The 26863-nt window shown below is 37.8% G+C and overlaps 1 protein-coding gene across 1 annotated transcript in view; it reads left to right on the top strand.

The window, feature by feature from the left end:
- Nucleotides 1-26863, top strand: part of stk10 (serine/threonine kinase 10) — an 89847-nt gene that overhangs the window by 946 nt on the left and 62038 nt on the right. Inside the window, exon 2 of the mRNA XM_067423575.1 lies at nucleotides 15004-15168. Within this exon, the coding sequence (XP_067279676.1) occupies nucleotides 15004-15168 (165 nt within the window). The remainder of the gene's footprint in view (nucleotides 1-15003; nucleotides 15169-26863) is intronic.

The following is a 26863-nucleotide window of genomic DNA, read 5'->3' as shown; positions in this document are numbered from 1 at the left end:
GATACATATTAGTACTTAAATATACAAATATGTACCAGTAAGGTACTGCTATGAATCTATCTCTGTGTGTCTGTTTGAGCAGCTTTTTTTACTTTTACCAACATTGCATTGTGAAAGTAACCAATCTAGAGGCATGACTGGATGGTGTAGAATTTAACTCAGTGTTTCATTTTCATGTACTGACGTGTTGCGATGTGTGACAAAGTAATGCGTCCCTTTAGGGTGTTACCTCACAAAAGTCATCTTGACTATCTGATCAGATATGATAGGATAACTCAATTACTGCTCCGGATAATGGCACTGCACTCTTCAGGCACAAAGACACCCTAAGAGGTCACATGCGTTCAGCCTCGGGCCCTCAGGGGCCACTCAGAGTCACAGTGTAGGAAGATGCTGGAATTTGCGGCAGTTTCGATAGGCGGAGAGGAACCTTCGTGTAGGAAACGCTGAATTTGCCTTTTGTCCCCAACAGTGTTGTGGACTTTGGGCGTTTCAAATGGCCCATGACATAACTTTAACCCTCTTACCCCTGAAGACCGGGTTGAGCGGGTTTAAAAACAACCTCAGTAAAGACAGATCCAGTAAAACTACATTGAGGCAATTCTCACAATATGTGTGACTTCAGACTCATCTGCTGCAGGGTAAAATGAAACGGTTAGCTTTGCTTTAAGTGTAGAAGCCCCAAAAAAATATATATATTGGTCTTTGTTAGGTAACAATTAATCATGATCATGAAATCTCATATCAGTGACTGTCATCAAACTCCTACACCTTCAACTGTTTTTTAAATTTTTGTGCCTGGACATGCTGAAACACGCGGCGCTATGAAACAACATCCTGTGAACACGTACTGGGGACTTCTCACCTTTACACTGATAGCGAGAGTGATGTGATGAAATAAAGCGAGAACAGTCTCATTATAATCAACAACTATTGTTACATTAGACACAAGCCTGTCTGATAACCTTGAGCAAAAATATCATGATTTCACGGGATTGCGATTTACAGCTCTAAAATGTGTACAAATCTACTTTTTCCATCCATTGATCACAATATATTTATTTTTAAGCAACAGAATATTTGGAACAGTTATAAACATGTCAGGTTAAATAATTAAAATAATTCAATTCTTCTTAAAGGTGCCCTATGTAAAAAAAAATCTGTAAAATATCCAAAAACCACTAGGCCAGTTTAATATAATTTCAGTTGAGCACTTACAATACCCCAAATGTTTCCAACTATTTGTAAATTGTGCAAAAATTGCTATTCAAGGAGCCGAGACGTCTGAAGGAGTCGCCTGTCAATTGCGTCATATGTGCGTTACTCTCGGTTTCTGGTTTTATTCTGCAGAAATGCTTCGCTCTCACTGCAGTGTGAACAAGTGTCACAGCAGCCGCTGAGCGAACACAGAGTAATGTCATAACATAATTCTCAACACACTCAGATGTGTCTAATATGATAAACAGAGCTGCGTTACCTCACACTCATGACTGGAAATGGCACCGGCGACTGTGTCATAATAAAAGCCCCACTGCTCGCGAGGCGTGTGTTGTTCAACAATCGCTCCAGCGGACTTGCTCAGCTCCTCAACACTCGCTCTGCTTCACAGTCCAGTAACGTTAATAACCATATCCATCAACATGATTTCTGCCGAGTCCTATCCTGATTCTTTCCCACCGGCTGTGAGGTGAAGACCACATGTCCTAAGATTCTGCGCTCAAACTTGTCGTCATCAGACTACGCCTTTGTTTTGAATAGACGACCTCTAGTGAACGGAAAAGTTACATAGTAGAGCCCTGCACGGGCCTCAAATCTAGGCCCTAGCCCGTAAAAAGTCTGGGGCCGTCGAGCTCCGGCATAAATCCAGGGCTATATTACATAGTGTAGCTTTTAGGCTGAGCATGTGATCAGCTAAAGACAAACAAATAAGTTTAAGGGCACAATATGTATGATTGTGAAAATATCCTAACCTCTAGAACAGTTTTATATATTTTGTTGACGTGTGTACTTACATTCTCCCAAATGATTCCACAAATGTTTAAATCTACACTGTGTTACTTTTTTAGTTCATTCTTAGCTAAAAACACTTAGTTCTTTCATAAATATGAATTAATGTATATTTACTTCTTTCAAGTAATAAAGTATTCTCGTAAGTTTATAATATGCCGTTGAAAATACATACGGGTGAGGGGTTCGAATGCCGGCCGCCATGTTGCCCCTCCATATTGAAAGTACATTAGCCAAAGAGGGACACACCCGTAAATTCAAGCTTCGCCTTTCGCGTTTTAACACTCGATGGCACCGTGTCGAATGTGAAGAGGGGGATTGCCATGTTAATCTTGGACTAAATCGGCCACCGTAGGAGTTAAAACAAAATCAGAATTGAGAGGAACAGAAACTATTATTCACTGGATGGTCATATACCTTTACACCGCTAGATGGGGGAAAATATCACACAGTGGAGCTTTAATTCCAAAGAAATACGTGATTTGAACCAGGACACGGACCACGTGTCATCTATCAATGACATCATGGCTGTGCTACCCTCGTCTTCCGGTTTTATTTTGTAGAAACCATAGAAACACCAAAGACGCTTTGATATCTGATGTGTTTTATTAGACGGGTGAGCAACTGTTTGGATCATTGATGGACAGAAACGAATGCTTGTTCTCCGGCTCAACACAGTTAGTCTTCTTGTTTAAATCTGGTGTTGTTGTTTTTCCATGTTTGACCATGCCTGATCTCGCTCCCTGCAGCGTGCAACAGTTTTGTTGTGGCTTTAATAAGAGTTATAATGAAAATATTCAGAAGTATTAATGGAGTTATGAAATGATATCAAATGAAATCATTTTACAGAACATTTATGGATGTCTATTTCTTTCTTTCAAATGTTAAATCATTGAGCTTTTATTTTGGTAAAAAACCATAGGGAGATCCAGGAAGATGCGTGAAAAAACACTTCGGTGGACAAAGCTTTTACTTTTCCATTTTTCCTGCTTCTAACACACACACTTTGAGGACAAAATGTTCACTTGCCTCCTAATATATCCCACCCACTAACAGGAGCCGTGATGAAGAGATAATCAGTGTCAGTGGTCATAATGCTATGCCTGATCGGTGAATAAACTATATTAAAAACTTGATTTTCACCACAGCAGGACTTTAAAGCAAAAATAAATGTATAATGTATACCATATATAATGGTATCGTTATCGTGAAGTAAAATTATTCATATTGTGTACAATTTTACATATAATTTTACGTATATTTTACTCCACTAAGCTCCTGTGCTACTCTGCATTGGAGAATAAACATGTCGATCCAGAAACAATAATGTAATATTGTCACATTTAAGACAAAACATGGACGGATATTAGGGCTGGACGATATGGCCAAAATTCATATCACGATATTTTTCTTAATTTCGGTCGATACAATATAATTCCGATATCGATATGAACTATATAAAAGCTTTAGAAAAAACTACTAAGAACTGCCACAAAGGATGTCTGTACCTACAAACTTCTGAAAAATGTATTTGCCAAGTCTATGAATAGTCCTCCTATAAAACTATATAATATTTTAGAAATAAAACCAGTACAAATAAATTAATGTTCACCTTTTATTTGTATTTAGCCTTTATATGAACAAGAAATGTGAAATCAACATCAAATAAACATAAGACTCTCACTTTATTAATATTAATATCTTTAAGTTTAAACTATAATATAGGCTGATTATATTATTCTTAATATAGATTAAACAAAAGTGCTTCAGCCAGGATTCAGCCTGACTCAGAATATAGCGGATGGATCTGCTTCAGATGGTGGATCTGCTTCACAGCGTACAGCGCTCCTATGCCGCAGACGCAGTTTATTAAGCATTTTCTTTTAAGTTTTAAATTTCAGTGAAGAACAATTCATAGCGCTCTATTTTCCATTTATGCAAAATTATAGCATATATTTAATGCTGCATTTATTTAATTAAAAATGCGGTAAACAACGTAATACAGTGAAATATTATTCTGATCTACATCATCTGTTCACTACGTGAATATATAGTAAGTGTCCTTTATTTCTGTGATCAAAGCTGAATTTATCATCATTTCTCCAGTCTTCAGTGTCACTCATCATTCTCATATTAGGATTTGATGCTCAACAAACATTTATGATTATTTTCAGTGTTGAAAACAGTTTTGTTGCTCATGATGCTCCTTCATTGCTTTCATATATTGCCGCAATCGTCTGACTGTCGTCACCTTTCAGCTCATAACGATTGTTTTGTTTTCCTTCAGCTGCAGCTCCAGCGTGACAGTAGTTCTGCGAATCCGCTTTTGCACTTTCTGTGAGAGAGCGTCCTCCTCATATTTAGATACGAATAAAATGACAGGTCAAGCTAGCATAGATTATTTTTTGTCTCTGAAATTAAATCTTGATGTATTCACGTTGGTTTCTATGTATACACTTGCACGTGACCTCAAGAAGCGCGCAATCAACCGAGGTTAGAGAAAGCGGTCTTTAGCGTCCCTGTTAACTTGCCCGCCCTCGCTCCAGGTAACGCCGTTTGGAATCCCGCTCGGAGCGGGTCGACTAGGACCGGTGAGACCCAGTAAAAGTGCGGGGGATGAAAATACACTTTATTAAAAGTGCGGAGGACACGCCGAACCACTTCCACCCCACTGAATTAACGTTAGTCTTTCTTCTCTTATCAACTATTTATTTCTCCTTACTTGTACTTGGAAGTTCGTTCAGTCACATTTGTGTTGCGGTCAGGGAAACTCTTTTTGTAGCTAAAACTTGCCGCGTTGGATCTATCAGCCTACTACTGCTGAGCACTGACTGCGTTTCTGTGGTGTACGTCATCGCGCAAGTAGCCAATCATGTTCTGCTCTTTCTGACGGCTGCACCCTGAACGTCAGTCAGTGAGGAATACTGTAATATATTTATCGAAATATCGGAAATGTGTTTAAAAATCATATCACCGTTATTGAAAAAAATTATATCGCGATATATATTGATATTGAATTATTGTCCAGCCCTAACGGATATTTAGTTTATTTTTTGCTCTTCCACAAAATAATTACAAAATTGCATCTTTTGCGACCGGTTTACCCTGTGTCTACATCTGTTTTCAAAAAATTGTGTCTTAATAAATACGAATCCCCCCAAAAATAACAGAAGTGAATTCGGTCGAATCGTGGCCAAATGTCACGTGTCACATATTTCCAGGTTTCTTTGAGTGTCTGAATATGGAGCTGGTTGGATTCCTTCACTTCTCGGTGTCTGTTTTCTCCCGGGGTGTCTGTTAGTTAATGCTGAGTCTCTCTCCGACGGTTAATTATTGATGGGACACGTGTGGAAGCGCAGGCGGCCGTGTGAACCTGTCGGATCTGAACCCTGTCCGGGCTGAAGTTTGACAGCTGGTGAAGTGATGAAGAGGGTGCTTGTGGTTCCTCAAAGTGAAGTTTGAGATGAAATCACGTGTTTGTGGTGTAGAGCCCAAGCGTCTGCTAATCACCAGCGTTCAGTGCTGTTGGCTTTACCATGATAAGAGCGTCTTCTCCGTGGGTGGAGATACAGAACATATTCTGCTTATTAGCTACGGATATAGTTTAGGCTTAGACTCATTGTTTCTGCCATTATTATTTGCAGCTTTGCATTTGCCGCCCAGTTCATTGAAACCATTTGAGTGATTGGACTGAACTTTAAGACAGGGAGATAATCGTACACAAGTGTATTGGTCATGCCCTTTCGTTTGGTCATTGGATTATTGTGAAATTGGACCTGTTTATTATAATAAATTCAATGATAATGACAAATGAGACCAAGGCTTAGCTTTTGTTTAAAGGTGTTTGAGGCACAAGGTTACTCAGTTTGTGTAAGAAGATGAGGTTAATAACATAAGAACAATGTTTCTACACCTTTAAACTGATCCATTGTTTGTTTTAAATTAATAAATTAAGAGTACAATGTTGAATAGACAAAACTCTTATACACTTAAACACTTAATAAAATAACACAAACCAATCAGGTTTTTGCTACAAAAAGGTGAATTGCTTAATGTATAGTTGAACACACGCACGCACGCACGCGCACACACACACACACAGTGTTGGTCAAAAGTTTGGAAACCGGCCTGGTTTGGAATCAAGCCTGCATTAATTTGATTAAAATACAGAAAACTGTAATATTGTGATATATTTATACAATTTAAAATAATGGTTTTCTATTTTAATATACTTTCCAATTTCCAGCATCAGTACCCCAGCTCTTAGTGTCACATGACCCTTCAGAAATCATTCTAATGTGATGATTGATGATCAATGTTGGAAACAGTTGTGCTGCTTTAATATACAACCCCAAATCAGAAAAAGTTGGGACAGTTTGGAAAACGCAAATAAAAAAAGAAAATAGTTATTTCTAAATTTATTTTGACTTGTATTTCATTGCAGACAATATGAACACGAAATATTTCATGTTTTGTTTGGTCAACTTCATGTCATTTGTAAATATGCATCCTTTCCTGTCATTCAGACCTGCAACACATTTCAAAAAAAGTTGGGACAGGAGCAATTTTGTAATGAGGTAAAAGGGTTAAATAATGATGTGATCTCCGATCCCTCAGGCGGCACTGCATCAAGAATCGTCATTCATCTATAAGCGATATCACCACATGGGCTCAGGACTACTTTGGCAAACCTTTGTCAAGTACCACAATACGCAGTTACATCCACAAATGCCAGTTAAAACTGTTCTGTGCCAAAAGGAAGCCTTAGTTTAACAGTGTCCAGAAGCGCCGTCGACTTCTCTGAGCTCGGAGGCATCTGGGATGGACCATCACACAGTGGAAATGTGTACTGTGGTCAGATGAATCAGTATTTCAGGTATTTTTTGGGAGGAATGGACGCCGTGTGCTCCGGACCAAAGAAGAAAAGGATCATCCAGACTGTTACCAGCAACAAGTCCAAAAGCCAGGGTCTGTCATGGTATGGGGTTGTGTCAGTGCCCTTGGCAAAGGTAACTTGCACTTCTGTGAAGGCACCATTAATGCTGAAAAGTACATAGAGATTTTGGAGCATAATATGCTGCCTTCAAGAAGATATCTTTTCCAGGGACGTCCATGCATATTTCAACAAGACAATGCAAAACCACATTCTGCACACATTACAAAGTCCTGGCTGCGGAGGAAGAGGGTACGGGTACTTGACTGGCCTGCCTGCAGTCCCGACCTGTCTCCAATAGAGAATGTGTGGTGCGTTTTGAAGCGCAAAATGCGACAACGAAGACCCCGTACTGTTGCCCACCTTAAGACTTGTTTGCAGGAAGAATGGGACAAAATTACACCTGAAACACTTCATCACTTGGTGTCTTCAGTCCCTAAACGTCTTTTAAGTGTTGTGAAAAGGAATGGCAACATTACAAAGTGGTAAATGCTTTACTGTCCCAACTTTTTTTGAAATGTGTTGCAGGTCTGAATGACAGGAAAGGATGCATATTTACAAATGACATGAAGTTGACCAGACAAAACATGAAATATTTTGTGTTCATATTGTCTGCAATGAAATACAAGTCAAAGTCATTTTAGAAATCACTTCTTTTTTTTTTTTATCTGCACATTCCATACTGTCCCAACTTTTTCTGATTTGGGGTTGTATATTTTTAAAAGCCTGTCATATTTTATTTTGGATTATTGATGAATGAAAAGTATTTTAATTTTAAAATATAAATATTGTGTACAAATATACACTACTGTTCAAAAGCTTGGGGTCAGTATGAAAAAAAAAAATGAAAGAAAATAATACTTTTTGTTCAGCAAGGATGTGTAAAATGTATCAAAAGTGATGGCAAAGACTATTGACTTTATTGTTAGGAAAGATTTCTATTTGGAATAAATGCTATTCTATTAACTATTTATTCATCAATGAATCCTAAAAAAATATTTATCACAGGTTCCAAAAAAATATTAATCAGCACAACTGTTTTCACAACTGTGTGTTTAAAGTGAACTATCCCTTTAAGGTGTGGTGTCACTGTCAACAGAGGTGATGTAAACAGAGGTGTAGCTTTTATGGATGTGATGAAATGACTATTACACCAGGTTGAAAGGTCACTATTCTGCTTTTGTTGTTGTGATAGCCCTTCAGGATATTTAGCTCAGATGCGAAGAAGCTTTGACTTCTGCCCGATCCCCTTGAGCAGGTGCCATAATCCTCTCAATGGATATGTAAGTGGATTTGGGGCTTTAGTTATGGTTATTCTTCTTTGAGACGATGAGCTCTTAAAAGTGTTGTTTAGTTTCAGTACAGCTGCTGTACAGTTTGTCCACAAATCCCCAATCTCTCTCCTATCTGTTTGTCCAACCAATGAAAGGCAGTAGTGAAACAAAGCTCGGAAAACAAACCTAAACTCGATACAAATGTAATGTTGTGTAATGTAATGTAATGTTGGTTTGAGAGCAATGTTCCCTCTAAGCAGCCACACACTTGTGATGCCACGACGGCGCAACAAGAATAAAATGCCGCGCAGATGCAAAATGAGGGAAGAAATCCATTTGATTGTACTTTAAATGAGAAGTGATTGCAGTGGTCTGTTCAGCCGCTATAGAGTTAGTATTTCTAGTGTTAGAACCGGTGAATGCAGTTTACAGGTTTCATAGAGAGAATGATGTCACGTGAGCTGAATGTTTGCGGTATAATTAGCTCAATGTTAGAGGCAACGTGAAACGCAAAGACGCGAAATAAAACGTCATCATATTTTAAAGAAGAGTGGCTTGATTAGGTAGAGGAAATTACGGATGAAGGGCCCAGACAGCACAGTAACAAATCAGACATTTACAGTTACACACACACCACAAGTGTACAGTGCAAACTCAACACATCGGTAACACACATCAGTTTAAATAGATGTGTGTGTGTGGTTTGGGTTTCAGAGATGTTTAGATTTCTATAAAAGAGTTCACATTTTCCCTTGAACATACATCGCTATTAGATCTAGTTAATTATTCAGTTTATTTATTTTTTCAAATTGAAGCATTTAAACTGATAATATCAGTACAATATTAAATACTTATATTATAACATAATATATAAAAAATAATGTATTATAATTATATGATGAGCATAATAAAGAATTGATCTCACAAGGGGATTGTTTTGGGATCCTTGCTATTAAAAAGTAAAATAAATAAATAAATAAAAATCTCAGTCAAATTAAAATGTGATTAATTTGACTTCTGAATTAACTGCTTTAAAAAAAGTTATATATCACGGTTACATAAAGGGTTAAATAAAATAGAAATGGCACATTAAAGTTAAAAGTTATAATTAAATGTTATAAAAAGTTATAACTGCATGATGAAACCACTTTTGTGTGTGTGTGTGTGTGTGTGTGTGTGTGTGTGTGTGTGTGTGTGTGTGTGTGTGTGTGTGTGTGTGTGTGTGTTTACAAATGCGGTACAGGTCTAGTATAAAAGAATGTTTTTGCTCAGGTGACCAACATGTCCTCTCATTAGAGAAGCGTTTTGCTCAGCGAGAAAATAAATTAGAGGGAACATTTCTTGAGAGAGCCTGAAGTAGTCTAAAACAGGTCTGTGGTTGAAACTAGTGGATTTGTGATTCAAGTAGAGAAATGGTAACCCTTCACAATAAGGTAACATGCGTTTAATAACCATTTACAGTAGCTAACAATGAGCAAGACTTTTTGCACGGTAATTTAAAATATTTGTTAACATTACTTCATAAAAATAACGGTTCATGGTAGCTTAGATCCATTAAGTAATAACAGGCACTTTTATCTAAAAATACCCCACAGATCATTTTTTATATATTAAAAATGGTCACTTTTTGAAGGTGACACTGTTTTTGTGTGTGTCCCTTTAAATGCAAATGAGCTGGTGCTCCCGGCCCCCTTTCCAGAAAAGGAGCGCGGAGCTTTAAGAGCTCATGCTCGGAGTACCGGCAACAACAAACGGGACAATCCCACGCACTGAAGTAGCAGTGTTCAGCCTTACTGAATTACGCAGACGGTGAGCATGACGGGATAAAAAAATAACGGCGAAGCTTTGGTCGTCCGATGCATTCATGTGCTTTTAGAAATGCAATAATTCCCACCTCTAAAGTTGTGAATAGGGGTTTGTCGCATTCAAGTGGGCGGCTTCAAAGGGTGTTCATGCTCAATTTTTTACTAACTAAAATTAAGATGAAAAATCAAAACTAACTGAAGTTTGCACACAAAGCATTGGCATTGACCCATCTTTCAGGATCAATCTTTTTGAAAATCTTTCAAATTTTTTTCAATCAGTTTTGAAAGATCAAGTCATTTTGAAGCAGTCTAGCACAAAATGATTGGCACAAATGTATACAACTTTTCTAATTCATACATTTAAATTTAAGCTTGTCTAAATTAAAAGAAACAAGTTTATAAAACTCAAACCAATGAAACAATGCAGATTACTTAAAATGCGTTTTTTGAGTTTTGTGAACTAAATAAAAGAGGAAAGTTTTAAATACTAAAAGTTCATTCATTTGTTGGCTCTGCTCAAACAAACTAATGAATTATTTCGAGCGTTAGGGTTTATGGTGCATCTAAACCTGCCGTACTTTCATTCTCTCCAGTGTTTGATTTCTTATTGATCATAACCATCATCACAGTCCAACTCAACTCAGTCCCACAAGGGGACTCTTCTGTGTCAAATCGTTTTTTAGTTGCTTTTAAAATAAGCGGAAGTCTTGCTTTTGAGTGGTTTGGCAACCATTTCCTCTAAAACATGCCCAAACCACAAAGACTGACTCACAGCGCTGCACACAAACGCAGTTTCCCAGCGCATTATAAGATATCACACACTAGGTAATAAAACTGAACTTATACCTGGAAGAGAAAAAAAGTAAACCAAACTGTTTCACTGCTCATTGGTTTTGAAAAACTAAATCAAAACGTAATTTTGCAGAATGCAGAACAAAATCTTAAAACAAGAAAAATGATATCATATAAAGTTTACCTGCAAACCCTCATGACCCTCAAGGCCAGCAAGTCTTAACATGTTAGATCATTTAATCTTTATGACACGGCAAGGTTAATAAATGTTTCAAAATGCTGTTACATCACACTTTTAGCCCAAAATGTAATTGTTAAAATGAAACAAAAACCACAGCAAGACCGTGAGACATTAACGGATGAAAAATGCAAGTAAAGGCTACCTGTTCATGGTCTAATCATGAACCCCAGAGGCCCGGGGCCGGTGGACCCAGCCGTGCTTAAGTTACAACTAGTTTTGATGTAAATGGGCACTAAGTTATGCACTACTAAATATTTTTGCGTTGCACCATTAAACTTTGTTGAAGCCTAACGCTACGTATAAACTACTATCTATCTAATCTATCTAATCTATCTAATCTATCTATCTATCTATCTATCTATCTATCTATCTATCTATCTATCTATCTATCTATCTATCTGTCTATCTGTCTATCTGTCTATCTGTCTATCTGTCTATCTGTCTGTCTGTCTGTCTGTCTGTCTGTCTGTCTGTCTGTCTGTCTGTCTATATAACCTGTATTTGTAGATAATATAAATGAAATAAAAAGGCCATTTAGAGTAAACATTCATGACTAGTTTTCTTAACTACAAATTTGGCCTACTTTGTAATAATGTCAAATTAAAATATTTTACTTTAATGTACACTTTTTTTTATATATACACACACGGAAGCCTCTGATTAACGATTGGAGTATAATAGCAGACTGACTGAACTGAATCAATAAGCTTTTGATTTACATGACAGACTTGAGTTCTTTACACATGTATGATAAAGCTTAGCCTAGAACTCTAGACGCACCCTAGCGGCAGCAAATCTAATCTGCCCACGAGTGCCGTCTAGCAACTCTCAATACTCTACTGAGCTGTAAAAACCAAACTCTGGTCGGGCCAATCACATCGTGTATAGAGTTGGTGGGCGGGGCCATAATGACGACGGCCGAGTTGCGTTTGCGTGCTTCTAGTAAACACAGAAACTGGCGAACGGTGGTCTTTCGAATCAGCTCTGCCCGCGCCTCCGGAAGACTTGGAGTTAAGCTTTTCTCTGAGTAAAGAACAAAGAACGGCACTGAAGTCATTCTTAAAAAGGGAAGATGTGTTCGGAGTTTAGCCGACCGGATACGGCGAATGTTTAATCTGTCAACGAGCTCTGTTTCACCTTCGTTGCTCTGGTTGGTTGTAGCGCTATCCTATCGCGTGCAGAGGGAGTTTGAAAGACAACCGTTTATCCCGCCCCTCGGATTGAGCTGTCAATGGTGAGTTTCCAGACCAAACATCTTGATGTGGGTCTGGCTTGTCAGGCTAGATAAAGCTGACATTTACACTGGCTTACATTTAAAAAAAGAAAACATTTCACGAGTTCACACTTACAAATAATTCAGATAGAATAAATGGTATGCGTATTTGGCGTGCTGTCCGAGGAGAGGGCTCCGAGCTCGGTATTTGGCCCGAACCCAGAGTACTCCCCCCGTATTTCTGGTTAGGAAAGTTAACCAGGTGCGTGTGAGGTAGAAGGGGTGGTGGAGGGATGCTGCAAACTTTGTCAAGGAACGTTGGTGAGTTGACTGGGTATTTATGTGATCTTCCACTTGAGCTGATTGGTAGACATGTTGATTACTGATTGTTGACAGCTGGTTGGAATGACATCATGATTAGGTAGATCATTTGAACGTGCTTCTCCCGAACTTAGTTTTTTAAGAAACATCATTATGTGAAAATGTTAGCAGCTCTTCAACACCAACCTGTCCAAAACAGCGCTGGTCTGTGCATCGGTCCCATCGACCCGTGTTGTGCATGTCAAATAAAATCAGTCATAATCAATAAATGTAACTTCTTTTTTTTTTTTTTTTTTTGTATCAGCATTTATTTATTAATCCTTATTAATTTAGTTTCAAATACAGGTTTTAAATGTCATTTAGGCCTACATATAATTTATGTTATTCATGATTATTACACGGCTCTGTGAAATACTTGATTCTGATTGGTCAATCGCGCATTCCAGCGGTATGTTATTTCCAGATTACGCCCGTTCATCCGGGTACGAGTTATCTTGACCGGTACTACTTCTGTGCTTAACGCTGGCGCCATCTTGTGGCTGTTAAATACTTATACAGCCTTGGCTACAATGGAAGACTTCAAGGCGGGTTTCCTTTATAAAGTTTTAAATATGGATATTTTTCTCACACAAACGCATCGATTCGAATCAGAAGGCTCTATTAACCCATCGGAGTCGTGTGGAGCACGTTATTTGACGGACAGCTGCATTTTTTATGGACTTTAAAAACAGCTTTAACTACTGCTGGGATTAACGTTAGCCTGGACTTTTTAAATATAACTCTGATTGTATTCGTCTGAAAGAAGAATGTCATATATATCTACGATAACTTGAGGGTGAGTAAATCATAGGCTTGGTTTCATTTTTGGGTGAACTAACCCTTTCAGCATTCATTTTCAGCATTTAGCAGCAATAGATAAAGGCTTAAAGCAGTTTGGAACTGTTTTTCTTCGCGGAAGCTTTGCGTAAGAGCTAATAAAATATTTAATCTCAAGACAATCTCAAGATAATTATTTTTTTGAGACTAGTAGCCGTGTAATAAGCGGGATAATGTCCACTCAGCCGGTTGTTATCGCAGAATAAACCCCTTCAGAGTGATGCTCCGCTTCGCGTCGGGGTCCTGATCACTCTGTCGGGGTTTATTCTGTGGTAACAACCGGCTGGGTGGACATTATCCCTTACTTCAGTGTCATATTTAATGGAAACTTATTTTTACTGTTAGTTATGAGGCAAAAGTACTTGAAATGTTTAAACTGAGTATAAACTGAATTTTCAGGGCATTTCAACACTTCTGCTCACGTATTTGACGGCTATTATTGGAATACTGAGGGTAAACGTCATATTATACAACTATGCATTACTTTACGGAGAGCTTACGACCTACTAGCCTAGTTCTGCCTTGTGGTGCAACCGAATAAAGTACACAGTTAAGGCCCTTTAACACTGGACACGATTTTGAGGTGCAAATAATTTGCGCAATGGTTTTATTTTTTGATCAGCTGTTTGTGTGATGAGCGGTTTCACACCGAACGCGAATGTTCTGCGGGCGAAAAAACAATATTTATTTATTTCGTTTTGATGTTGATTTTTGTTTACTCTAGCGGCGTAGCAACCTTTGCCAGGCATGGCATTTCTCATGAGATTACTTCTGTAAGCTGTACAGCTGCAGCTGTGTTTGTCCGCTGTATGCTACAGACAGCAATAACTTAACCTTTTATAAATTTACGATTTTTTTTTTCCTAAACATTGTGTCCGCGATTATGGAAAGTGAAAGTGTTTCCATCAGTACGTCTGTGGCACTGAAATGTTCACATTGTGACTCAACTGGAAAAATCTGCTCTTGAAGTGTGTGTTAGTCCCGTCAGATGCGCTGCCGTCTCTGGAGGAGATCCTCAAATTGTCCCGCAGACTTTAGAAAGTAAGTGCAGAACCGGCCATGATAAAGTTTTAGCTCCTGTACAAGATTAGCATCCTCCCCTTCAGACTCTGTTCTTTTAAGACTGGCTGCACCTAAAACCTTCTTCTCTGTCTTTTAAATAAAATGAAAAGCTTGTCTTCACTGAATGATGAAGTGTCCGTGTTTTTTGAATGTTTTGTAATGTTGGAGCTCTGAAACGTCGCAAATTTGTGTGAATGGTTTTGTCGCGAAAAATTCGCATGCGAAATATTCGTTTAACTTTTTCGTTACGGGTCCGGTGTGAAAGGGCCTTAAGTTACTAACTAGCTAGTAGTTACTAAGCCTCTTGTTTGGACTTTACGTTTCAATTTAAGAAAGAACTTCTGGACGACTGGAGCAACCCTACCCTGGTGAATAAACCACACCAAAGGGACGAGCGTGGAACAGGGATATCAGCAGGATTATAGTCTTGTGAATCACGCTGACGCCGTGTTTTGATGTGAAACTGTTTTGTCTTTCAGGCCCGGAATAAAGAGACCGGCGTGCTAGCTGCAGCCAAAGTGATCGAAACCAAAAGTGAGGAGGAGCTGGAAGACTATGTGGTGGAGATTGACATCTTAGCATCTTGCAACCATCAGTACATCGTCAAACTGCTAGATGCCTTCTTTTACGACAACAACCTCTCGGTAAGCTGGTTAAACTGACCGAACTGACCCTTCTTAAAAACTACAAGCTGTGTCGTCTTGCATATCATCTAAATTGTTCAGCGGGTTTAAATTAATAATCTTTGGAGACATCATACACACACCCTTACTAAACAACTGAGCCGCCATGCTGCATGCACTTTAACCATTCCTGAATCTGACGAAGGTATAAAATAGCGGATGTGATAGATAATATTCACTTTTTAATTGCAAATACCTAAACTTATAACAAAGATCAAATATTAAGACTTAAATTAATATTATTACATTTAGAGCATTTATCATTTCACTTTATAAGGCAATTTTTCAAGGTGAAAATTGAACTTTTGCATCAAAATCCATGATCTTATTGTGAACATTTACTCTTTGCATGTTTCATATTTTAATTTGTAATGTGTTTAATCAAAATTGAAGTCATAATTGAATTTTTGAGACTTCTTTCTGGTGACATATTTAGTTCTCCAATCGTTTAGTCCGTTTAAACACAGCCCCTGTCTCTACTTTTAAATGCAACGCCCACTTCTCAACAGCTGATGCCTTGAACCAAGTGCCCACCCTAAAGTTTTTGGTGTGAAAACGCTCCCTCATTTAGTGGACTTGGATATTCTAGGTACTATGTTCAGAGTTTTGTGACCTTAAAGAGTGTGATGGATTGTAGGGCGACATAAGGTCGGTTAAATACACAGGAGCTAAACCGTTTAGGGCCTTTTAGGTCAGTAGCAATACTCTGTAATCGATAGGGAACTCAATAGGTAACCAGTGTAGAGATGATACAATTATATGATCATATTTTCTTGACCTGGTAAGAAGCTGCATTTTGGACTAATATTCTCTAGCAGCTGCACTGGACTAATTGTAGCTTTTTTATTGAGGATGCTGGAGAGCCTGCTAGTAATGCATTACAATAATCCAGTCTAGAGGTCATGAATGCATGAACTTTTCCGTAGCTTAGTGATGTTTCTGAGGTGGAAGAAGGCTGTTTTTGTAACGTATAGAGAATCAAGTAACAGCACATCCTTCGAGATGTGACATTTATTTTAAGAGATGCTGTGTAAAAGTTTTTGGTACAATAAGTAATACCTCAGTCTAATCTGTTTTTAATAGAAGAAAATTACAGGTCACCAATATTTTATTGACATTCTGTGAAATTGGATAATTTACATTTTCAGCTGGTCTTGCTGAAATACATAATTGAGTATCATCAGAACGGCAAACTAATTCCATGTTTTCTGATAATATCACCAAGTGGCAACATATATATTGAGAATAACAAAGGGGCCTAACACAGAGCCTTGTGGCACTCCATTATTGACTGACGTTATCTGAGAGTTTTCCTGTTTAAAAAGACAAAATGGTAACTGTGTGATAGATATGATCTAAACCACCTTAATGGCTGTCCCTGAATACTGGTGTAATTTTGTAGTTGATCTTAAGAGTGTTTTATTATCTATAGTGTCGAACACAGCACTAAGATCAAGTAAAAGTAGCATTCACACTGACCACTTTTTGCTGTGACGAACAGGGTTTCCACAGGTCTTAAAAATGTCTTAATTTGGACCAGAAAGTCTTACATTCATTATCATGGCATTAAATTAGGGCCCTATGATTTCTGTGATGCAGAAGCAGGGCCTAAATTGCAGAATCCATAAAAAAAATTGTATTTACTGTATAATGCAGTGTCATGGAAATTGTCAGATTTTGGATGAATAAATCAAAAGAAGGTCAGAATACTTTAAAGGGACGGTTCACCCAAAAAATAAAATTCGCTCGCCTCATGTCGTTCCAAACCCGACTGTTAATGGAGGCACAGAAATCTTTCCCATTTGATTAAACACATCTATTAATCTATATATTTGTGTTCTGAAGATGAATGAAAGTCAGTAGAATTTAGTGTAACAATTAGAGGCCAGAAAAAGTTAATTATACAAATAAACTAAGGGCCCTGATTTTAATAATAATAAAAAAAACATGTTCTTCCGCAGGATTTTTGTTTTCCAGTTTAAATTCAAAACAGCTTTAAATCAAGATACATTTACTTGACGATTAAGTCTTGTTTTCTGAGAAATTCAACAAATGTATGCCTTAACAAGAACAAATATCTGTCATTGGGTACGAAAAATATGTACATTTAACTCATTGGCAGATAAATGTTCTTGTTTTAATCATTAATTCAAGATCACAAGATTTCTTTTCTCAAACTTTAAGCTTTTTTTTTTTTTGTAAAATGAATTAAAAAGTTATGGAGATCTGTTGAAAATTGTATTTTGTAACTTTGAAGTGTCACTAATACAACTCATTGTGTGCTTAGACATTTGCATTTAGAGAACATATTGGCGTGTAATATTCCATTAAATGTATTCCTGTAATTTTATTTAATTGGTCTTAAAAAATGCTTAAATTTACCTTCATAAAATCTGCAGAAACCCTGGACAAAGTAACCGTTGGCGATTTGGGGTGACAACGACCATTGCGTTCATTTAATCTTAATTAATGGACAGCATTTACCAAAAGTGTGGTTTTGAAAATTATAAGGATGTCAGTTGAGTATAAAATATTGTCATCACTGGCGTTAACTGGGATTGGGTATTTTTACGATACCGTTGCGTTGCCAAACCAATACTTTAAATAAAAAAAAGAGCCACAAAACAAGACAGTGAATGGCTTAATGGAATTAACCATTATAGAACAAAATTTGTCAAATTAACAATCTATTAACTTTAAAGTATACTTAAATATACAAATATAAATTAATAAAAAAACACAACAAACTTCACAGTAAAAACCTAGCCCAACTACAAAAGGCCTAATTTAACACTAAATAAGGTACAATAACAGAAGTCTGTATTCTTGATCTGCTACACACCATCTTCAAGGTTCAGCATTAGGGATGCACGATATTATCGGCACGACATCGGAATCGGCCGATAAACGCTTAAAATATACAAATCGGCATCGGCCGATATGAAAACATTATGCCGATATGCCTTGCCGATATGATAACGTGTTGATATGCGCGTGCAATAACTCACGTGTGCAAGGAGTGCTACAGCGATAAGACCATGTCAGCACTGCGGTCATTCTTCAAGTGAAAACAAGAAAATACATTGCATGTACAGTGATTTATATTGACTGTTTTTAAATGCTGCCTTGAATTTCTGAATGCACGTACAGAAGGACGTGACCGTCAGCAGCAGATTTGCCACGTTTTCACAACAAAACGAGCCCAAAACTAGCCCAATCGCGTCTCTCCACTCTCTAGCGTGTGCGGCAGCCTCCACAGCAGCAGAAGCTCCTCCAGGTCCTAGTGCCCTCCAGCTAGACCGCTATATATTTATACATGTAGTGGGGGCGCTGTTGTTACAGTAATACAATGAAAAGTAGAATACACAAATAAATTGAAGTTACTTCTTGTTCTGAATAAACAAATCAGTAATGATGTCACAAATCACAAGCATGACACTTGTAAATTAAATACTTTTATATACAGTGTATTAATCTGTAATAAAATTTTACGAAATGGATGATGTTTAAAAAAATTACTGACTTTATTATTGTTATTTTCAGAGCTTTTAATATACTCTTATCATAAAAATAACTTTATTAACATTTATTTATCTTCAACAAGAATCCTTTTAGTAAGGATACCTCAGAAATCTGAAACCAGAATGAAAAAAAGTAGTTTTTGCTCAAAATGGTGCTGTTTCCAAACAAAGGGAAAAAATCAACATATATCGGCATCGGTATCGGCATCGGCCAAAAGGAGCTGAAAAATATCGGCATATCGGATAGCGGCAAAAATCCAATATCGTGCATCCCTATTCAGCATTATTTTGCAGAGATATGACCATATTCTCTAGCAATTTTTTATAGAAACCATCGCCTTATTGTTTCCATGGCGACATGTCTCGCATGACAGCCACCACAATAGCGCTGTATCACAGATGTAGGCTATTGGTTTTATTCCATTTTTTCTTTTTATTCAAAATAAACAAAACTTGTTAACTATGTCATGAACTATCTGATATTCTTATTTTTTTTAAATATGCGTGAGTGAATGTGTGTGAGTTGATCTATAATGTGCAATGGGCGCCGCCTCAGAGAATCAGATCTGTCAGATTTACATCACGTCTCACATAATACATGAAAGTATATGACCGGTGAAGTGAGTGAAGAATAGAGTAAACTATATAGTTAATCATATAATGTATATTTGATATAAATCAGACACGTAGTTAAATTATAACTGTCTGAAAGGATTGTCATATCCGCTATAGACATCAGTGTGGGTTTTTTGCTGCTACTTATGTGCATTTTAATGTCTGAACCCTAAAATAAACATGATGTGGTTAAAAACACTGAATAGCGTGTCTGTCTCTGGCTCAGCGCAGCCGAAGAGCAAAAGCACGTTTGAACTTAAGTGGCACCGAAATCTGCGTTCTGATTCGGTCCAGTACATACCGTAATATAGGTACTGGCTAATATAGGTACCATATTGGCACCGGGTTTCGGTACTCAACCCTAGCGTTAACTGAACCGTGCATGATCATGATTTTTCATGATGGTGCATGGAGGATTTGCTAATCGCCACAGTTTACATTTGTTCATCAGGATGGGACAATTACAGCTAAAAACGAAACAGAAGTCGATAAGTAAATATGGGGATTGCACTGGACTGTTGAGATGCTGTCAAGGTAACTGCCTGTAAAAGCAAGTTTTCATGAGGAGCCGTTTAAAGCATTGCTGGAATTCCTCAGTGTGAAGGTAAATTTGCTTGTCTGGAAGATGTGTGTCTCCAGGTCTGTTGAATAAGGGTGTTTGAATAAGACTTTCTATTGAACAAACTTCTCTAACCCTAGATCCTAAGCTTTGGCACGTAGCTAGGCTATGAACATGAATGGATGTCTATTTTTTTTCTCTTTCTATGGAGTGATTCAGGAATGATGATTTAATTTGCATGCCAAAAAGTCGGAGGGTTTTTGGTTCAAAGTGAATGCGTTTTTGGTTCAAGGTCAGAGGGTTTTTGGTTCAAAGTCGGAGGGTTTTTGGTTCAAAGTCGGAGGGTTTTTGGTTCAAAGTGAATGCGTTTTTGGTTCAAAGTCGGAGGGTTTTTGGTTCAAAGTCGGAGGGTTTTTGGTTCAAGGTCAGAGGGTTTTTGGTTCAAGGTCAGAGGGTTTTTGGTTCAAAGTCGGAGGGTTTTTGGTTCAAAGTCGGAGGGCTTTTGGTTCAAAGTCGGAGGGTTTTTGGTTCAAAGTCGGAGGGTTTTTGGTTCAAAGTCGGAGGGTTTTTGGTTCAAAGTCGGAGGGTTTTTGGTTCAAAGTCAGAGGGTTTTTGGTTCAAAGTCAGAGGGTTTTTGGTTCAAAGTCGGAGGGTTTTTGGTTCAAAGTCAGAGGGTTTTTGGTTCAAAGTCAGAGGGTTTTTGGTTCAAAGTAGGAGGGTTTTTGGTTCAAAGTCGGAGGGTTTTTGGTTCAAAGTAAGAGGGTTTTTGGTTCAAAGTCAGAGGGTTTTTGGTTCAAAGTCAGAGGGTTTTTGGTTCAAAGTAGGAGGGTTTTTGGTTCAAAGTAAGAGGGTTTTTGGTTCAAAGTCGGAGGGTTTTTGGTTCAAAGTAAGAGGGTTTTTGGTTTAAAGTCAGAGGGTTTTTGGTTCAAAGTCAGAGGGTTTTTGGTTCAAAGTCAGAGGGTTTTTGGTTCAAAGTCAGAGGGTTTTTGGTTCAAAGTCAGAGGGTTTTTGGTTCAAAGTAAGAGGGTTTTTGGTTCAAAGTAGGAGGGTTTTTGGTTCAAAGTAAGAGGGTTTTTGGTTCAAAGTCGGAGGGTTTTTGGTTCAAAGTAAGAGGGTTTTTGGTTTAAAGTCAGAGGGTTTTTGGTTCAAAGTCAGAGGGTTTTTGGTTCAAAGTCAGAGGGTTTTTGGTTCAAAGTCAGAGGGTTTTTGGTTCAAAGTCAGAGGGTTTTTGGTTCAAAGTCAGAGGGTTTTTGGTTCAAAGTCAGAGGGTTTTTGGTTCAAAGTCAGAGGGTTTTTGGTTCAAAGTAAGAGGGTTTTTGGTTCAAAGTCAGAGTGTTTTTGGTTCAAAGTCAGAGGGTTTTTGGTTCAAAGTCAGAGGGTTTTTGGTTCAAAGTCGGAGGGTTTTGGTTTAAAGTCGGAGGGTTTTGGTTTAAAGTCGGAGGGTTTTTGGTTTGAAGTCAGAGGGTTTTTGGTTCAAAGTCGGAGGGTTTTTGGTTCAAAGTCGGAGGGTTTTTGGTTCAAAGTCAGAGGGTTTTTGGTTCAAAGTCAGAGGGTTTTTGGTTCAAAGTCAGAGGGTTTTTGGTTGTGGACTTATCTTAAAAGGCAGTTGCTAATAAGAGATTAAATAGGATGACATAGGTAGTCATTAAACATCATTACACTGAACTCATCTACTCAACTCGTACACTCTCACAGACTCGTGTTTATATCTGTGCTTTTGCAAACTATTTTACAACTATAAGTAGTTAATAGCCTAGGTTTAACTGATTACCTCAGGCATTCATTTGTGAAGATCATCATGAACAACAAAAGACATAAGAATCATAAACTTTTATTTGTCACAGAGTTTACTCCTGCAATAATCCAAAAACCAATGGAAAAATCCAATTGGGTTTTTGTCGAGAGAATCAGGGTAACTCTAACTTCTGGGTTGGCCTACAGAACACTGTATGTCATTCCTGCAACATTTAAAATGTTTTTAAAGCTGGTCATGTGTAATAATAGAAAGTTTATAATTAACATTTGCATATGGTGAGTTATACTAAAGCTAGAGGTGTGGCAGAGCTCTCTTGGCAATCCTAAACTGAGCCTGTGTCATAGATGAGCATGCAATATTTGGGTGTGGACGAGGCGTCTGGTCGACAAAGCTCTGGTCGATGAAAAGCATTCGGATGGGAATGTGTGTGGGGTTTTGTGAAAGGAAATCACTGCACACTTGTTGTCAAACATAACAAGCACTTGTTCTTTTTAACGTGAGTGTGTCAAGTTGTCTTCAGTTAATCTGGTGATACAGATGCTGAACTGAAAGCACCAGATTGTACACACACCTCTAGAATTTGGGCCATTTGTTTGATTTGGATGCAGGCAATGCACAACAGTTGGCTAAAAGGACGTAATCCAAGTAATGAGCCATGGTCATGGATTTTCCTTGATGCTTTACAGTGAAAGCATTGATGTTTGCCATGTTGACATGGAATGAAAACTGGAATTGAAACTTTTAATAGTATGTAAAATTGCTTAAAGTTTGCAATAATGCATGCACCACTGCAGAAGAGTATCCTGGTATTCATATACGTGTCAGAAGAAGCACAGGATTTCTGAAGTGGGCATATTTTAAAGGGGTACTTCAGCGCTGGGAAGATGAATCTGTATTTAAACTGGGTCATTAATGTAGTAGAAATGTGAAATTATTGAGAAATACTTACTAGACTGAGAAAAGACAGAAAACGTATTTTCATCTCATGGGGATGATAGACAACAATTCCCAGAATGCTTCGCTGCCCTACGAGGCCACTCCCAAAGCCACCGCTACTGGATTACTGAATCACTGATCGCTTTCCCACCGCGACCGCGTTCATTTTCATAAAATCAGTTCAGTTAGAGAACAGACACTACAATTAAAAACTGAACGTGTGTGTTCAATATGTGATTTAGCCACTGAGGGAGTCTCACAGCCCAAAACGCTGCAGGAGTCAGATATATTGACAGTCATGGAAGAGCTAGTGAGGAGAGCTGAGGTAAACGCGTCCGTGGCATAGATTCACAGCGCATGTTCAGTCTGCTGCGTTTTTAGTTTATGCCTTTGAAAGCTTAACTTTCATAGGAATTAGTTTGAGAAGTTGAAAGACTTACTTTGCTCTGCTGGCCGCACTGTTTAAACATGAATGACTGAGGCTGCAGCTGCGAGCTGTGCTGTGAGTGTGATCTCCATCCCCCACGCGCGAGTTGAAAACATGCGGAAATGGCTCCCTCTGCTGGCTGTAGTCTTTAGCCTCTGGCCAACAATTCGTCCGATGTCGCAAATTGACGACATTTGCGTCATTGGAGGAATTTTTCCAGAAATAAAATGCATAAATCTCTCGTTTTAGGGGGATATGAGGGGGGGAAGCACAATCATTTGAATATACTCCAGGGTTTCTACTGATAGAAAGCCATATGCTAATCGCTGAAGTAACCCTTTAATATGACCACCATATAAACAAATTTCCACAGTTGTAAATCTCCTTAATTGTCTCAAAAGCACTTTCCTCTGATGGGAACGCATTACAGGTAAATAGGATTCCTCATAGCATAATAGACACACTTTAAAATGCATTGATTGACTCTAATTTCAAGTGGTTATTTGTTGTTTTTGTTTAAGGCCAGTTTGGCCTGTAATCGTGAAAAAACAAATAAAATAAGTTTGCTTAAACACAGAAAACAAATTGGCTACCGGTATCAGCCGATTTGCTTCTAAAACATATATAGACCAATCGGAATCAGCCATTAAAAATCATGATAGTACATCCCTATCTCATTTATACTTGTAGAACCTCGTCTTAATCTAATGTTTGTCATTTTAGCACCACTAGTTTCATTAGAATCACAAAAACAATGCACCAGTCATTGTTTTAGCTATTCTCAAGAATCCATACCAGTATCAATTAACTCTTTCCCCGCCAAACACGGAAATTTCCGTTATTTGTGAGAAAACGCTTCCAGGCCAATAACGGAATTTTCCGGGTTTCCGTGTTTTCACTGTCGGGTGCTAGGGGGCGCTATTGCGCATCTTCTGAATGAGTACTGAATCTCCTGATCAAAACACACGTGAGGAAGACGCAGTGAAACGAGCGATCGCATGTAATCATATGCATATTAAAAATAACGTGATCATCCTCATTAAACAGCATATGAATCAAAACTGCCTAATGTTACTGAATGAAATGTGGACCCAGGATGAGCTACAGGACTGTGTAAGCATTAGGAGTGTTGATGGGCTCAATCTACTCCATCTGTGTTTGATCATCGCTCTGAATCTGATCTGGAAACAGTCTTTCACAAAAATTGGATTTTCTCAGCTTTTTGTTCAAAATGTTGCTTTTTTTTAATGAAACCTACCCATATTCAAGTGTTGATAAAAAAAGGAATGCATGAAGCTAGAATAAAACGATTTTTTTTGTTTAAAAGAAGAGGGTCAGATCTTTATTTTGATATATTGCATGCTCAAATATTCATTTAACAAAATATTCTATGGGCTATTAAATTTTGGTGAAAATTGTCAAAAACCCTGACGGTGGCTGGCAACTTTTTTTAAAAACGCTGGCGAGGAAAGAGTTAAAAAACAAGAATTGTTAATGATTAGTTGGCGTCCATACAGCTGATGTTTATCTGTTGTGGTTTATCCACGTTGTGTGGAAGAAATAGAATTTATTGTTCAAGTCTGTGTTAGTCAGTAGCCGTGTAAACATGTAACAGGTGTGTGTATATCCCTGCCCTCATTCATCAGGGGTCAAAAGTGCAATATTCCTGCCTGGACACGTGTGTGTTTGTGTGTGTGTGTGTGTGTGTGTGTGTCATTGTCTCGATCACTGCACGTCAGCAATGGGGTTTTCTCTGAACTCTTATAAACTGTCACTTCTAAGATCCAATTAAGCTGCCGGATAAAGGCTGTCAGGTGAAGACTGCGGTCTCCTCCGTCTGTACGCGACATAATCTTCTCTTATCCTCTTCAACACTCTGCCTCAACAGTCAGACGAACTCATGTTATGGCTAACATCTCAGCGAAGGTCAACAATTAGTGGATTGTTTTCCACTAACTAGTATTATTTGAAGACTCTATGTACTATGAAGAATTAAATGGGCAGTAATCTGATCTTCAGTCAGCGTTTCTCATGATCTGTCGAGTAGTCAGTGAAGTCACATTTATTTATATGGAGCTTTATATCACAACTGGGCTAAAGGCACACCTTAAGAAAAATGTGCTTTTCACTACTCCCATAGTGTATGATTGCAGAAAAAATATGTTTGTATTGGAGCAACAGATTTTAATATTTCATAAATCATAGTGGTTCATTTTACTTAAATTGTATAAAATTTCGAGGTGGTGAGGGGAGCCGTATACAAATACTTGTTCAAAACAATCACTTTAGCAAAGTTTGTACTAATTTCTCTTTATTTGGATAAATATAATAATTAACTTTTGTTCAATAAATATACTATCAGTATTATTAATTTAAAAAGAAAAGATTCTAAACACATTGTAGGAGATCCCATAATAATTGAATATAGATTTACGATAGTAACATAAAATCACATTTTATTATATGATATGATTAGTATCATATGTTTTAATATGATTGTTTCATTATAAATATGGTCGCAAGTGTTTGCTGGTTTCAACCCGACACATTTCCACATCCAACTCCACGTTAGAAATGCACTCTAGCGCATCGGTTCACCCATAGGTGTGCTGGTCTGAAATCCAGGTGTGTTCAGGGGCATTGTTGGAGCGTTGCTTTAATTAGGAACTAAAAACGACTGCGCCATTGACCGACACAAACCTGCTCTAAAGCCAAAAGCGCAGTATTTTTGTGTTATTTAAAGAGCGTGTTAGTAATATGAAACTATAGGCGATGCAGAACACACATACACTCTGCTTATTACACGCACAGGGACGTGCAGCAGCACACACACATATTTAAATTAGGGCTGGGCAAGTTAACGCGTTATCGCGTTAATGCATTAATTAATGCCGACAATTATTTTATCGCGCATTAACGTAGTTATTTATTATTATATTGAAAGGCCGTTGCTCACTGCCTCTGAATATACAGACAAACCATTGGTCACAGGAGAATACTGGGCTGTCTGTAGCCTAAGCCAAGGGCTTGGCATTCTTTGTCTGGGACAAATGGGACAAATGAAATATAAAAATAACCAGAAGCGCGAGAATGATTCAGATATTTTTTTTAATTTTGTTTTATTATATTCAATGTAAACAGCGATTGATGAGTGCATCTCTGCCTCTGGTACGTTAACAGTCGCGTTGAGGCTCGTGAAACATTCGTGGAAAAATCAAAACAATTGAGCAGCAATATAAACTCAGAGAAGAAACATACTGGGGTAAAACTGAGCTTTGTGTAGTTGTTGATATTTATGATTTATGATATTGTTAATAACACATGTCGACTTTGCAATCGTGAATTGTGTAGCATGAATGGTGTAGCCTAGTTCAATAAACAAGTAGCCTAATTAATATTAAGTTACTTACATTTTAGATCCAAACAACATTTTTTTGTTCCATTTCACCCATGATTTCACCAGAGGAAAGCAACACTCAGCGCGGTGTTTTGTTACTGAATGATTCAGCGTTTTGAATGAATCATTTGAATAAACGACTCAATGACTCGCTCATGAAGACGATCGCTTGCTGCCTCCTATTGGCGGTTATGTTTAAAAATATGATTGCATGTTTTATTTAGAACATCAATCTTATAACATTATTTATTGCAGCTGTATTTTTTGCAGTTTAAATTATTTAATTTGATTGGTAACAGCCTATAGTGTTTTTACTATTATAGCTGAATTTATTAATCAAATGTAAGAATTTAACATGAAAGATGATGCATACATTTAATTAGATTTTAAAAAATGGCCTTTATAAAATTAAATAACGCCCTGGGGTGAATATCACAAATATGCA

Source organism: Pseudorasbora parva, chromosome 18 (genome assembly GCF_024679245.1).
Source record: "Pseudorasbora parva isolate DD20220531a chromosome 18, ASM2467924v1, whole genome shotgun sequence".
Classification (NCBI taxonomy): Eukaryota; Metazoa; Chordata; class Actinopteri; order Cypriniformes; family Gobionidae; genus Pseudorasbora; species Pseudorasbora parva.
This window is presented reverse-complemented; position numbering and strand designations above follow the sequence as displayed.